The sequence below is a fragment of the Mus musculus genome, chromosome 13 (assembly GCF_000001635.26).
Source record: "Mus musculus strain C57BL/6J chromosome 13, GRCm38.p6 C57BL/6J".
Taxonomy (NCBI): domain Eukaryota; kingdom Metazoa; phylum Chordata; class Mammalia; order Rodentia; family Muridae; genus Mus; species Mus musculus.
Window position 1 is genome coordinate 67,360,636 of NC_000079.6, and position 16,144 is coordinate 67,376,779.

The 16,144-nt window shown below is 40.4% G+C and overlaps 1 protein-coding gene and 1 long non-coding RNA gene across 2 annotated transcripts; one reads left to right on the forward strand and one right to left on the reverse strand.

The window, feature by feature from the left end:
* The first annotated feature begins 29 nt into the window (after positions 1-29).
* On the forward strand, positions 30-5,047 carry Gm17039 (predicted gene 17039). Its single transcript, NR_167764.1, has 2 exons — positions 30-428; positions 537-5,047. It is a non-coding gene; the product is annotated as a predicted gene 17039 (long non-coding RNA).
* Zfp456 (zinc finger protein 456) lies at positions 2,949-15,128 on the reverse strand. Its single transcript, NM_001001186.3, has 4 exons — positions 15,055-15,128; positions 12,116-12,242; positions 11,542-11,637; positions 2,949-6,730 (listed from the first exon to the last, which is right to left on the reverse strand). The coding sequence occupies exons 2-4, from the start codon at positions 12,237-12,239 to the stop codon at positions 5,574-5,576; spliced, it is 1,377 nt and encodes a 458-aa protein (NP_001001186.3). The 5' UTR covers positions 12,240-12,242; positions 15,055-15,128; the 3' UTR covers positions 2,949-5,573.
* Between the last annotated feature and the right edge of the window lie 1,016 nt (positions 15,129-16,144).

The window sequence follows — 16,144 nt, forward strand, 5'->3', positions numbered from 1 at the left end:
ACTACATTTCCCACAAATCAGTGCGAAGAACTTCCATGAACCCACAGAACTGGGTTGTTCACCTGCTGGTATCCTGACTGTGATTCCTTGAAGTTGGGAAGAAACAGTCTTCTGCACTTGGGCAGTCACAGGGCATTTGGATTCATTTAAAGTTCTGTGGTCCCAGCACGCAATGTTAGCCTGTGAGTCGACCCTTTCACAGTGATGTTTATCAGGTTTCTTAGTTATTTCTGCTAGAACACCGTGATTTTAAACTATCTTACTACCACATGGAAAACTCGCACTTTCATGACTTGCTTTACTTAAAAATATGGAAGCAAGAGCTAATTTAAGGTGCTCTTGAAACCATCCTTGGTGACCCTGCCTGCTACGCAGCATATCAGGTGCTTAAGACAAAAGACTTAGAATTCAAAGCCAGCAACCATCAGGTATTTTCTGAGCACTTGCTTTCCTCTGCATCTCTCCCAAGAGGAGGAGCAGAGCTCCTGGGATCGCAGTGGTGTATGTCCTAACTCTTGGTCCATTTTGTATTATAGGATTTCTGCCTGTGTTAGGTTTGATGTTCCGTATTGAATTCTCCGTCTCTCATGTGAGCCTGTCATCGTTCATATTTGGCAATATTTGAACATCAGTGGTATCCGCCTTGAACTTCCGTTATTTCTCCGAAGCAGAACACCGAGATAATTCCTTCTTGAATACAAAGGTATCAGAAATATGTTCATAGCATTGCCAAATGAGGTCGGTATATTAAAGAAGTTACACTGGAAACATACAATATTGAGAATTCCCATCTCTTCTTGGGAAGGTTTATTCCTGTGAAGTTCAAGCTTGAGTCAAAGTTACAAACCCCATTGCAGAAAAGGCTTCATACTTCCCTGATATATTATGATTCAAAAGGAAGCTGTTTCAGAGCAAAGACTGTGCAGAGTCCCTATTGAGTTCTTTGTCAGGGAGTGTGTTTACCTATGGATGCAGAACACCTTCCTCGATTTAGAGAAACTAGAGTCAAGAAGCAGTACATTCACCTGGACACTTGATTGGCATGTCTGTTTAGAATGAGGTCATGAGTGGTCTGTCCTCCTCCTGAATATTGCAGTGGAAGGCATTGTCAGCAACCACAAGGACAGAATTTCTGAGCATAGCAAGTTTTCTAATATGTGTATGTGTTGAGGTTCGGTGTGTTGCTATGTTTTGTTATGCTAAATTCTCTACTCAAAGGTCTAGACTCTCTACTGACTTCTCACATTTACAAGGTTCTGTTGTGTAAACCTTGTTCCTTGATTTAAAACTACTGGATAAATCAAATTGGCTACAGCCAATTACTGGAGGGATTTGAGGCAGGTGAGTTTTGAGTTAGCTGGTAGGAGGTGGAGAAGAGAGAGAAGGAAGAGACACCAGGACAAGGAGGAGGAATGGGAAAAAAAGGACGAAGCTGCCCTGGAGCAGACGGACCATGAGCATGTGGCCAGGAGAAACTGCAACTTCCACTGGGAAGGCAGCCAGGACAGCAGTTAGAAGAGTAGATTAAGGGTTGCAGCTCAGTAATTGTCAAAGCCAAATGAAATAACCCTAATCCGAATTGAGTTTATTTGTAAGGCGTAACCTTAAATTGGTTATATTACACATGTATATGTGTACATCTATGTTTGTGTCTGCTACATGCACACCTACCTTAGAGGGTCGTCATTCACGTGAGATGTGCCCATCCTTGAAGTTGCAGCATCCATTTACAAGTCTTCTGCAGTCTCCATTTCTTTGCATTGTAATTGTGTGATTCAATAGGAGGAGGAGCTACCATAGTGTAGTCACAACCTGAACATGTGATCAAAGAAGAGCCTAATTCAGCAGAATATTAGGGACCCAGGCATACTTATCAAAACATCTAATGGAACCAGATATTCAGGCCTAATATGTTTGTTTAGACCAAGTTCACCATTTTAAGTTTATTTTCTACTGTCATTTTTTAACATCCTGACCATTTAGTTTTCTCCCTTTGAAACATTCTCCAATAGGTGCCATGTTTGACAAAATCACTTTAAAATCTTTGCTTACAAACTAAAGAGATTGTTCAATAGTTGAGAGTAATTACTGTCTTATAAAAGATGAGTTTGTCTTCTAACACACTTGTAATGGCTTTCAAGCACATATAAGCATTAGTTCTAGAGGATCAGATATCTTCTTTTCACATCATCAGGCATCAGTTGTAGAAAAGATAGGCACACAGACAGACACACACGGAAACAAATTTCTAGTAAAGTGAAATAAAATGTATAATTGAAAATTTATGCTGCCGATGGTGGTACATCCACCTATTTTGACTAGACAGGGGTCAGAGAGAGCTGGATCTCTCAGTTGGAGGATGGCAATTTATAGAGTGAATTTCAAGAATATCAATGCAGAAACCCTGTCTGGAACAAGTACAATAACAATAAGAAGTAAAACCAAGGCTTCATGTTTAGAAAACAATGATATTTGAAAGGAATATTGTTTTTTTAACTGTTTAAACATAACACAAATTGTTAAACACCTACCAATTGCCATTTTAAAAGATAGATACTTTCACCAGCAAAAGCCCACTGAAATAGAGCCCTTCCTAGTGCAGTTCTCAAGAACCCCATGTCTACCATTTTGGCTGGCTTGAAGTTTCAGAGGTTTACTCCATTATAATCATGGTGGGAAGCATGGCAGCATGCAGGCTGACATGGTGCCTGAGAGGAAGCTGAGACTTCTACATCTTGATCCAAAGTCAGCCAGAAGCAGCTTATGTCCCACATTGGAGATAGGTAGTGATACGTGAAGACACACACACACATACACACACACACACACACACACACACACACACACACACACACACACACACATGAATGACCTGGAAGCCTGTCTCTACAGTGACACACTTCCTCTAAAACTCCATACCGACTCCAATAAGGCCCCATTTCCTATTAGCATTCAAAGATATGAGTTTATGGGAGAAAAAAACGTTTACAAAATATCACATTTCAGGTCCTGGTGCCCATAAGCCTCTGATTATAACACAATGGAGAATGCATTTTGTCCATCTTGAAAACTCTCCACAGTCTATCACCATCTCAACAGTGTTTAAAAGCAAAGTTCAAAGTCTACAACATTTGGGATCCACAATCAGGACTCCTCCAAAGGAATAGTTTCAATTCTCCAGCTCTGTGCTCTGTAGCCCTTTAAGCTCTGGCTGGTTCCACTCCATTTGTACTTCACTTGTTGGAGATTATCCTATGGTACTGGCATCTTCAATGCACTGGGGTTTTCCATTGCAACTAGGCTGTAATTTCACCAATCACCTCTCATAGGCTCTCCTCATGGTGACATGCATCAACTCTTTTGCATGACCTCTTCAATCCTGGGCTTTCAACTACCAATGAGGCTACACCTTCACCAATACTCCTTTTTATCATCTGATTAACATCACCAGTTATTAGTTACTGTCCATGGAATGAGCTTTAAATTCAACCAGAAAATAATTGGTCACTCCCATAACTTTGCTGTCCCTATTGCTCCACTGGCACTTCAATTTGCCTGACCATTTATTCTACTCCCTGTGTTCACTGCTGGGTAAGACTGTTTATTCAGGTACTTCGATGGTAGCATACCTAGATTGTGCCACCAATATGAAAGGTAGCCAGCAGACAGCAAGCTTCTCAGTTGGTACCAGCTGAGGGTATAAATGAACAGCCACTATTCATCAAATGAGAATTCTATCTTGACTTCAGAACTGGCAAATGAAATAGCCCATGTGAGAGTTACAACTTTTCCTTATTAATAAGCCAATAAGGGTATTCGTGAGAAAGCTTGGGCTTCCACTCAGAAAGGATCTTAATAGGGAAGGGAGTGGGGGTAGAGTTTTAAAGGTCAAAAGGCTGCACTCACATCACATGAGATGTATAACAAAGGGTTGTGTTTTGTTTGGTTGATTTTTTGTTGTTGTTTGGTTTTTCCCTGTACCCCCGCACAATGGACAGTTTTTTAGAAGGAATCCTTTGTATACATATAAGTCTTGTCTCAGCAAAGACAATTTTCTTTTTCAGAGCCTCCCTGAGGAGGCTCCAGAGGGTATGGGGTACAGTGTCAGGATAACCTGGCCTGGCCTAAGTCACCTTATTCCCCAGTTCTATTAGTTCTTTTCGAATCCTTGAATTTTATGAAGGGGCAGGAACTGGGCCTTTGGACTCATTTTTCTTAAGGCAATCTAACATTTGAAAAAGATTAACAACCAGTTAATTCATCAGAGCCCAGTTGTAAGATCCGATGGAGCAAAACAGACAAGAGCACCAGATTTGAACAAAGCCTTTTTCCTTACATCCTTAGCATGTTATGGTATGTGGCTCACATGCAATTTACTCTGATAGGGTCTATTTCCTGTCCCAGAGGAGTGGTACTCTTGAGCCTGGGGTTGTCCTGCCGTCTAAGGATATTGTAGATTTAACGCCTTTAGTTCCAATACTCTATTTTTCAGACCAAAATTTTTAAAAATATAATTACAGTTGATTTTAAATTTTATGGTATATTAAATACACTAAGTTAATTTTAATCTTGTATTGAGGTATGTGTTTTAAGATGTACTTCCATAGTGTAGACAGAAGACTAAAGATTGAGAGATATAAATTGGCCTCTCCATCCCTAACTTATCTCCATAAATAAATTTCACTTGTACTTAGCATGAATAAAACTACAATTTTAGGTATACTAGAGACATTTAGTCACTTAAAAATTAATTGTTAACTTTTAGGTTTTAATTGCCCATAATATAATTGTTTACCCAAATTAATAAACTCAAGAATGATATGACTCTTTAGGATCTCTATCAATAATAAAATAAGAACTACACTATATTTCATGACTGACATCACATATGCACCAATCAAATGCATCCCTACTACTGAGTAAGTGCATGTGGCTTGGGTCCATGTTTCAATTTGCTGTCAAGTTTCTATGACATGAAAGTTGGAATAAGGTGAGAAACATTGCTCTGTAATCAAAGGAAATAAAGATGCTTCATTCTGGAACTAAATATGACTTCAGTGCATTCTGTTAGAATTTCCTGGAAAGAGAAACACTAACACCTATTCAACCTAGATTAGAACCAATGCAGATAATTTTACAAAAAGTGAGACATCTGAGTTTATCAAGCTTTTTACATGCCCAGGAGAAACATTATTTGGGGAGCTTGCGTGACCCCACTGAGGAAAACAACAGTAACTATAAAATGGCCCAGATCTCAGGCGCACATTATGAAATAATAACAGTTCTGCTTTATGCCTGTAGGTACAGAAGAAAGAAATGCAACAACCCATGCCATATTCAAGCACACTATAGAACACATTGGTTGGGAGGTTATAGTAAAGAGAAGTCTCTACAGTTCTCTGATGACATTCTCAACATTTGTGCTGCTGGGAGTAAGATGGTGGTGTTGACATTCCAAACTAATTCACTTAATAGTCTACCCTATGGATTGATTTGAGTTGGATACGGTTTGAAGGATTAGGAATCGTTTTTTACCACACTCCACACAGTCAAAGAGTTTTATTCGGTAAGAATTATTTGATGTCTTTTAAGGACTGAAGAAGTATAAGTGTTTTAAGACCTTTGTAGGATTTCTCTCCAGCATGAACTGTCATGTGTCGAGTCAGGCTATAAACATTAACAAAGGCTTTGCCACATTCCACACACTTGTGTGGATTATCTTCAGAGTGAATAGCTTGATGTCGTACAAAGCATGAGTATGAGGAAAAGGCCCTAGGACACTTCTTGCAATTGTAGGATTTCTCTCTGGTATGAACTGTCTTATGTTTCCTAAGGGATGAGCGATAACGAAAGGCTTTGTGACAATTTTCACAAGTGTATGGTTTCTCTCCAGTATGAATTGTTTGATGCTCCTGAAGACTTGCAGAGCATGAAAACCTTTTGTCACATTTTTCACACTTATAGGGATTGCCTTCAGAATGGAATTTTTGATGTCGCCTGAGAGATGAAGATGAGCAGAAACATCTGCCACAGTCTTCACACTTGTAGGGTTTGTCTTCAGAGTGAAGGGTTTGATGTCTTTTAAGGTAGGAAGATGAGGAAAAACATTTGCCACACTCTTCACACTTGTAAGGATTCTCTCCAGTATGAACTGTCTTGTGTATCCTAAAGGCTGAGTGATAAGAAAAGGCTTTATAACATTCTCCACACTTGTAAGGTTTCTCTTCAGTATGGATTTGCTCATTGTCTTGAAGAGGTAGAGGAGGGGAAAGTCTTTTCACACAATCTTCATATGTGTAGGCATTTTTTCTACAATGAATGTTTTGATGTTGCTTAAGGAATGAGGGAAAGCCAAAGCATTTCCCACATTCTTCACACTTGTAGGGTTTCTCTCCAGAATGAATTCTCTGATGTTGCTTCAGCATTGAAAGATAGTAAAATGTTCTGCCACAGTCTTCACACTTGTAGATTTTTTCATCAGTATGATTTTTCATGTATATAAAAAGTGATGAGCGAGTACTGAAGGCCTTATGACACTCTTCACACTTGTAAGGTTTGTCTCCAGTGTGAAGTCTCTGATGTATAGAAAGTGTTTTATGAGAACTAAGGGCCTTACCACATTCTCCACACTTGTAGGGTTTCTCCCCTATATGATTTCTTCTTTGTGTAATAAGGAGTGATTTACAATTAGTCAGTTTGCTGAAATTGTTAGGATCATTGGGTTTTATTCCTGTTGAGCCAAAGATGAGATATGAACAAAAGTTAAGCAATATTCTTTTTAATTATAAGGCTTATTTTTTTAAAATGAAGACATTAACTCATATATATTAAACCATAAATAAAAATCCACAGTATATTTCAATGCCTGTGACACTGAGGAAAATTCACAAATACAGTAGGTGGAAACAATGGGTAGTTTTACTGGAAAAAGAGTACAATCAAACAGAACATAAAAACAATCGCATATTATTCAAAGGTAAATGCCTAAATAAGTTGTAAAACCATTTTACTAACAGAAATAGTCCTTTCAAGCAATATAGATATTACAAGGCCACACATCCATGAAATTTTAAAGTAGCTAAGCCTAAAAAAAGAAAAAGTTAATTATGATTGTGTGAGATTGGATGAACACACTTTTATCCTAAGTAAAAAGATTTATTTTGGAAGGTACAAAAGATATGTTGCATAACAAGTACACTGTCCACATCAAGATTAAATCATATAGCCTCAGGATTTGGGACAGTATTTTATGATTTATACTGATGAATGGAAAATATATACTTGAGAGATATCAAGGCAGAATAATAAATATCAAGCTCACCCATGAGTAACAGAAATTTTGCTGGAGCAACGTATGTGTCAATGAATAGATATCTCAATTATCTATTAGTTATATTGTTTGGGTGGTCTCAGATTTTTTTGAGACAGGGTTTCTTTGTAGAACTGCCTGTCCTGGAAATTGGTACGTATGTGAAGCTGGCCTTGAACTCAGAGATCTACCTGCTACCACGATTCAAGTGCTGGGATTAATGGCAGCCAATGACACCAGTCCTGGCAATAAAATCACCTATTTCTAAAACTAATTAATTTATAAGATTAAATAACCATTGAGCACTGAGTGGAGAGAGACAATGAACAGGGCATGACAATGGCAGAGCCGTGGTTATCTGTGAAGGGAATTTCACAGAAGCAAAGATTATAGGTATTTTTATCTTACACTCTCCTTAAGTGTTCTATCAATGTATTTTTTAAATACATCAAAATATATAGGGTGACTCAGAAACAATGATACACAAGATCAAAGGACAAAGGAAAAAATTTTGGATCCACAAAATTCTGAAAATTATTGAGGAGGTACTAAACACACACTCCTAGTGGCATAGTTTAATCTTCAAATTATGTATCCACAGAAGGCATGCATGTTAAATTCTATTATTGACTGTGAGATAGGAAAAAATTTTAGAAACTTTTCATCCTTCACGAAGAGCTCTTGGCATCAGTTTCACTAGCATGAGCGTAAATGATTAGAGACACACTAGTGTGCTGTTAGTTTCTCACGATGATTTCATACCTGGGTTGGCAGTAAAGTACACAAACTTTCAGTTGTGTGCAAACAGTGCAGAGACTGCTACTGCCCAGTGTGACTTCATTTGGCCTGACTTTTAGCCGACAGCTCACCCAAGCTAAGCAATACTGCTGAGAAATGTTGTCTTGAGGCCTCCAAACCTGGAGCTTGGAAAGAGCCACTCTTTGAATGGTCTGAATAGATAGAATGAAAACGTCTGAAATTTCAGGACAGTGGCCTGCCTCTGGTATCACGTATCTGTGGGTCAGCTTGTAAAACCAAGTAAATGAGGGCCAGAGGGTACTGGAATGACCGATGTCATTTCTCACACCAAAATGCAACCTAGTCCTTCTGGTCCTCCAAGAAGGTATTTTCTCTCTGGCTTTTAGCTCAATGAAAACCTGGTTCCAGGGATAGGATAAGCCCCACCAAGTCAAGGCTCAAGTATAACTGACTCAAGTTTCTCCCACAGTGTCTGTCCAGGGACAGACTGGCTCCCTGACTCTGTGACAGGTAGAAGGACAACATCAGGACAGTCTGGGGAAAGATACCATGCATTTGAGAACAGCTAAGAGGTGAACTATTTCCAGAAGAGGCTGCTAGTAATTATGTCATGGAAGAAATCTGTGTAAAATAAGAACAACTAATGGAATGCACACCTTTAAATTAGATTAAAGATGCTAAAGTGTCTTGATCATAACTCCAAAATCATAACTAAGTTCTGATGATGCTAAAATGATCAACTTAGTGATTATGGTAAGTCTACATGCTATCTAAACGATAAAGACCATCTTGGGCTTTCTATGATGTATCCCCTGGAAACTGTCAAGGCACAATAGGTTACCAGTATGTGCACAGGTCAAATTCATTCATCAAATTACCCTCGCTGTGTAGGTTGCTTGGAACCTTCTTTTATTCAGCCGATGTTGCACAGTATGTACTAAGCTGAACAACTACTGTCTTCATAAGTCTAGCTGTGCCTGCTAAATACAATCACAGCTGGCCTTGTTCAATGTTAGCATTCCTTCAAAAATGGACCTTATAGGAAAGGTCAGTCAATTGACTCTTCAGTCAGTTACAGACTGAACTGCTATACTCTCCTTCCCATCTTTGTTCACAAAAGATGCCTCTCTTCCAAGTCTACTGACATCTCTAAACCTCTTGCTGGCATATAACTTTTCTCTGTGTAGGTCAGTGTAACTATTTTAAGAAGATTCAAAGAATTCATATTTGAAATTATATTCATATTTAAAATAAAAAGATTAAAATTATTTAAGATAATACTCATCATATAAATAAAGAGGGGGACAAAAGTACAAAACCATGAGGCTAGGTCACATTAGGTCAGACTAAGAAACACAGGCATTATGGGAAAAGTGATTTAAAGAAAATACAGTTAGTGGTCAAATTTATTTATGTTCCTAAGTTATAAACTTCTATCAGGTTAGAAAACACTTCTGACTTAAAGATGTCTATCTAGTCACTATGTCTTCGCTAACTTTCTTAAACTTTAAGTACATGGAAAATGGTGTCATGCCAAGAAATGATAATTACTTGTATGCCTTTTCATTCTTGGAAAGGCCAGACATACTATTGACTTTTCTGTATTATTTCCTGATGAAATAAAACAAGGCACAGAGACTGTCTGGAGGACTGACCAGGACTGTGGAAAGGGGCACCACAAAGAGATCAGGACAGTGAGGCCCCCAGCTCCTCCAGGGTGTATTTATGTTCAAGTTTACTAAGAGATAAGAGGTTTGCAGTTCAGAAACTGTAAATTTTTTTATTAATTTAATTTTTATTTCACGTGTATTGGTGTTTTGCCTCAATGCATGTCTGAATATATGTCTGTGTAATGGTTTCGGATCCCCTGGATTTGAAGTTACAAACACTTGTGAGCTGCCATGTGGATGCTGGCAAGTGAACTCTTCCTCGGGAAGAGAAGCCAGTGATCTTAACTGGTGAGCCATTTCTCCAGTCCCAACAATTGTAATTTATGAGGCTGAAATTTTTAATAGAGATAATTTCTTTCATTTACTAAAATTTTAATCTGATGACAGTCACTAATTCACTGTAAGTGCCACAGCAAATATAATTCGGCCATAACTGATAATGATGATCCAGTTAATGAGTGACAGTCAATGTGCCCAAATTGTGTGTGGATTCATGCTGAATTCAAATGTAATTCATTCATAGAGACAATACTGGAGTAAGTGACTAATACCAATGTTCCATTATACAGTCCTCTGTACATGTCAAAGTTTAGCAGAAAACAGGGAGCTCAAACAAATTTATAGTCACCTTAAAGTTTACTCAGTATGGCATAATATTCAAAATCCGGTGTGGTTTATAAACTGGTTAACAAAACTGAACACTTGAGTGAAGAAGGCTAACACTCCACTGAGCTTGCATGACAGGACACATCCAGGGTAAATGAACACAATTACTATTAGCACACTGTCCAATGGGACACAGACCTATCAGAGGAAATGCATGCTAGCCTCATCTCAGGATAAGGAAGCATGGGGAACAGGACTTGCCAGCATCTGCTGCGCCTGTCTCCCTCTGACCTGTAAGCCAGACTAGGAACTCCTACTCCTAATCTGCAGGGAAGATGGATTACTCCTCCTGTCTCACAAGGCAGGGGATGGATCATCTCATGCTGAGGAGGATCTTGGACTCAGCACCACAGTCTAGATGTCTCAAATGCAAGCACTCAGTGCAATTACCCTGCACGCAGTGTCTCTTTATATGAAAACTGAGAATACTGTGTACAGAGGAACCTCCTACCAACACCTGCCACCCAAACGGTATGGGAACTATATGCAAGTTCAAATGGCCATGCCCCGTCCGTTGCTTTCATTTCTCCTCCTTCTAACAAAGCTAATCCCTGCCCTGGAGCTAGGTCTGATACTATAAGCAGTCCTCAGCAGAATGTGAGACAATATTCGACAGATGCTACCTAAGATCAGTGAGACATGAACTATCCAAAAGGACTCCTATTAGTCTGAATTTATTCAACTGCTTCCCAGCCCAATTTGTCCTAATCAACAGAACGGAAATTGATGAGCTCCCTGCTTCTGCCTGCCTCTGTGTCATGGGAACGTATCATTGATTTTATTAACCAAGACATGCTCATTTCAGTACTAGAGCTTTCTTGCACAAGTCTGCCTTAACACCATCAAAAAAGTGACTCCTGGTCTGACCAATACTCAGTTGCATTTCCCTGAGTGTTACACTACAATAGAGACTAAGCAACAAGAAAAACCTCGGGGTCCCTGCAAATACATGCACAGGGCACACTGTTTGCAAAATATAAATCCTAAGAGACTTAAACCACCATAAATGTCTGAGAGATGTGAAGGAGAGACCTAAAGAATGATGTTCATAATACATATTTCAAGGCACACGGGAAAGCCTGGCTGTTGTATCTTTGGACTTAAACTCTGTACCCTGACACCCACTTTCCTACATACCTGGGTACACAGTGGCCATTCCTTGTCTCTTCATATCCCAAGGCCCTTGTCTTTGCTCCAGAAATGTCACCAGGAATGGCTTAGAGACAGCAAGACCTGTTTGGAGAACAAGAGGTTAAGATTGCTTCAGTGTTCTTTTACTCTCTCTTTCAGTACAGTGTTTATAAGGAAAGACATGATACAATAAATAACTGCAGACAATTAGTTCCTTCAAGGGTTTCTGACATGGACAGTAAAATACAGAAAGGAATGTACAATATCCTGATTCTGAGTTTCTTTAGAGGGAAAACATTAAACTGAATAGAGAAACAATTTCATTAACAAATGTGGTCCACTCCTGATGCCAGTGCATTTCTAACAGTCCCACAAGAGCAAAGGAGGCATGCTTGAAACACAGCGAGGAAAAACAATGACATGTTTCTTAGCTGTACAGCAACCTCCCTAATTTTTCTTCAAATGATGGGTATGAAACTCGTTGTTGAAATACTTCCATGAGATATTGTACAAAGCGGTTTGTACCCTACATGTTGATGGTAGGGGTGAGATAGGAACTCTCTATAGATACAATGCTCACCCAGGAACACAAGGTGGCTGAAATTCTCCAGCATCACATTCCTGTACAGATCCCACTGAGCAGGCTCCAGGCAATCCCACTCTTCTGGAGAGAAATCAATGGCCACATCCCAGAAGGACAACATTTCCTGAAATAAAGATCAATGAATAATATCACACCTATAATTAATTAAAATCATTAATAAACTCACAGCAAACCTCTGGTTTTGACAATGACCTCTAGTCCTCATACTCAAACTGCTCCTGCTTAGAAATATTCCTTGACTATTATGTACAGGAATTGCAGACATTCCTATTGGGTCAGATCACAAGGTCATACATAGTCCTCTGCACTTTGGTAAGTTTCAGTTTTCTGCAGAGCTCTCTCTGATGCAGCCAGAAGCGCTTTGAACAGTAAGAGCTACACACTCATGTGTAGGAGCGCTTTGAACAGTAAGAGCTACACACTCATGTGTAGGAGCGCTTTGAACAGTAAGAGCTACACACTCATGTGTAGGAGCACTTTGAACAGTAAGAGCTACACACTCATGTGTAGGAGCGCTTTGAACAGTAAGAGCTACACACTCATGTGTAGGTCTAAGGAAAAGCAATCAGAATGCAGTGAGAGCTTAGGATGCTTTAGTAACATGTCATTAGTATGTTCCCCTCTAAGGTTTCAACCTAACAAGTCACCTGCGGCAGCTTCTAAGCATGATGTAACTTCTATTGATGAGGCTTTAAGTCCCATTGGACAGCTTCTGCATATGCCAAGATATTGAGTGGCACTGTGGCATCTTTATGGCTGGAATGACATAGAGGATATTGCCGTGGCCCACTGGTATAAGAGCTAAGAGGGCTATTGATTGCTTCTCTCCCTTGGAACCTGGCAAAGCACCTTAAATCTGTATGGACAACTCGTCCCTGTTCAGATCTTCATGTCAGATCCAGCTGCAATTCCCTGAGGCCTCTGTCTGAAGTGCAAGGTGTTTCCACCCTTGGGAAGAGGGAATAGCTATTGTCACAAGAGTTTATAGGACAACTAGATTATATCTTCTTTAAAGAATGACTGAATAGAAAATAGTCTTTTGTCTAATGAGCAGAATTCAGCAGCAATGAAGAGGCCAGAACATCTCCAAAATTAACCGGCATAATGAAGCACTTTGGTGAATAGGAGTTTCTCAAGGGAAAAATAAATTGAAAGGTCTTGAAACCTTCTGTACAGCTAGTAGAGAAAGATCCTGTCTTTACAAGTATGAAAAAGCAGATTACACTTTTTTTAATGTTTGCATCACCAAGGCCACGGGAAAACCAGCAATGTGGAGAATGGCAGGAGCCCAGAGCAGAGCAAAGACCAAAACAACTCTCTGTGAGAGAATCAGAGCATGCTCACAATGGAGAATTAACTGCGGGGCTCACTCCCTATGTTGGCCAGCACTGGCTTCCTCCATTCTGCATGGGCAAGTGTCTGCTGTCTTGAGTACAATCTCCTGTGAGACCCTGGGGGTGGAGGTCCGGGGACCTGTAAACAGGATACCGTTTTGTGGGGATTATAGCCAGTACAATTAACAGCAAACATTGCAGGGGAATCAGAGACTTGCAAAATTCACTTTCAATGGGAAAGAAATGCAAATAATGTCTGACCTGAGGCAGGAACACTTCCACCCATTAACAATTACTACATATTCTTCCAATAACCAGGAGCTCGATGGTTACATTCCACTCAATGGAAATCAATCCTAGAGGAACTCTAGAGCAACAGAAAGGACAGCGCAGATGTTTTAAGAACTCTTGCATCTCCTGACAGTGACAATCAGAGATATATTTTCAGAGAGTCGGGCAAATCTAAAGATTAGCAGGACATTGATGGGAAGTAAACATGAGAGAGAGGCAAAGAGAACGATGGATTCCTGATCAGGTTCCAAACAATACAGACTCCCCATTCCCTACCAGCCTGTCTATACTACACAGTGCTTAAAATACATACAACACAGATCACGAAGCAGCAACTCCTAGGTTGTGCCAAGAGTCAAAGAGTCTCTGTGTGTGGAGTGAGGATTAAAGTCAGGAGAGGCAGGAAAAAAAAAATGCAGAGCCAAGAAATAGACTTGGGAGGACTGCTGGTCAATACCACGAGCAGCCAGCAGCCTCGAGTTTATTTTTCACCGCCCTTTTATACCTCATATTACTATGGGAAGCAAAGCTACAAGATAACAGAAACAATGGCAGAAATACACACAATATTCATAAACTTCTTCAACAAGTCCAAGCCCGAATAATGTCATGTTGACCGGAACCATTGTGGGTCAAGCGGACATTCTCTCTTTTTTAAAAATTTTCAACTGTAAAGTAGGGATGGAGGTCCTGTCAAAAGTTTAGAAAACACAGCCCTCAAGGTGAAACATTGTGTGAGCTCCTCTAGATCCCACTCTGCCTTGTAGACAGTCAGACCTCAAGGCCATTGCTATAAGCTGGCTACAGAGTACACGGGGACCAGAAACCCTTTTACTCTAAAGACACAAAGGACTCTGGCAGCATCCAGGTCAGAGTGGGGCAGCCAGGGATGCGCGTTTCCAGCAATGCAGGTCTGTGAGCTCTGGCACTCTCTCAGGAGCAGGTAGTCAGCTCATCACCATTAGTTTGCAATCTAGTCCCCCACTACCAAGCTGCTCCAGTGTACCAGAGAACCAAGGCAGACTCGGGCTGCTCTCGGTGTTCTAAAGGAAACCTTCACTCAGGACACAATCCCAAAAGGCCAGTCCCCTCACTCCAAAACTGCAGCTTCAGCGGTCCCAGCCAGTTCAGCACAGCCAGTCCTGGCAGCTGCTTCCGCCCTCCCACCTAGCCCACAAACGCTCCCTCTAAGACAGAACCCTGCTCCTGGCACCCAACACCAGTCTACACTTCTTCCTGAACCAACCTCGTTGACACAGAGCCCCAGGCTACGCTGCTGACTGGACCAACCTTCTTGTCAGAGACAACTGGAATAGATAGCCGAATATCATTTCCGCCCAACTTTGAGGAAGAGGCACAAGTACAGACTTGAAGTCAGAAGGGTATTTCCTAGAAGGCTCCCAGTGGTCACAGTGGTGCGGACTACATCTCCCAGAAGTCTGTGCGACGGAAATCCCAGAACCCAGGTTAGGTGACTTCTACTGTTTGGAGAGTTATGTGGATGGTAACCCACAGTGGAAGGTGCAAGGAGGAAGCCTTATGTGCAGAAATGCTATGGGTAATGCGATTGGTTTCGGATCCCAGAACCACAACGGAGATGTACGGATATGAGTCGAGCCTTTGACAGAAACATATGGCTTACAAGTCATTTCTAGTTGTAATTTTAATATTACTTCTTCTTGGAAAAAAAAAAAGTTGACTTAGTGGTTCCTTAAAATAACAAAGCAATACAGTAACCAGCGTGGGAAGGAAAAGTAACTTTATGAAATAATTTCCTGATGCTAGTTTATTATTTCAAGAATTTGGTATTTCAGGACCCACTTTTCATAATTCCTTGAGTAAAGTCCCAGAATTACCTATAAAATGAGTCATGTTACTTTTCCTTTTTCACCACTTCATGACATCAGGAATTTATGTATTAATGCAGTATTTTGTTATAATTGTGTGAGTTAGCTTTGAATAGTGAGTGGACTCAGCCCTGGGAAAGGCTAATTCCCCCCTCTCTCAGCCATTCTTAGGTGCCCATACATCTTTGTCTACCCAGGAGACTCCCCCTGCAGGAACCATGAGCCATTGTCATTGCTCAGTCAGTCATGTTTAAGGGTGCAGCTTCCCTTCACTCTCTAAGCTGCTCGACCTCACAGCCGACCTCCTGGACCTCTGACTCTCATAATCGATCTGCCCCTATCCAGAAACAGTCCTTGATGACTATATGCAGAAAATGTGGTATAGATGCATGTATTGGGTCTGGACACAGATTACAGTTCTCTGCATTTGGGTAAGTTTCAGGTTTTTTTTAACGTTCTCTGTGCTGCAGCAAGAAGTACTTTGAGGAGCAGTAAGAGTTTCACGTATGTATAGACCTTAGGAAAAGTCTTCA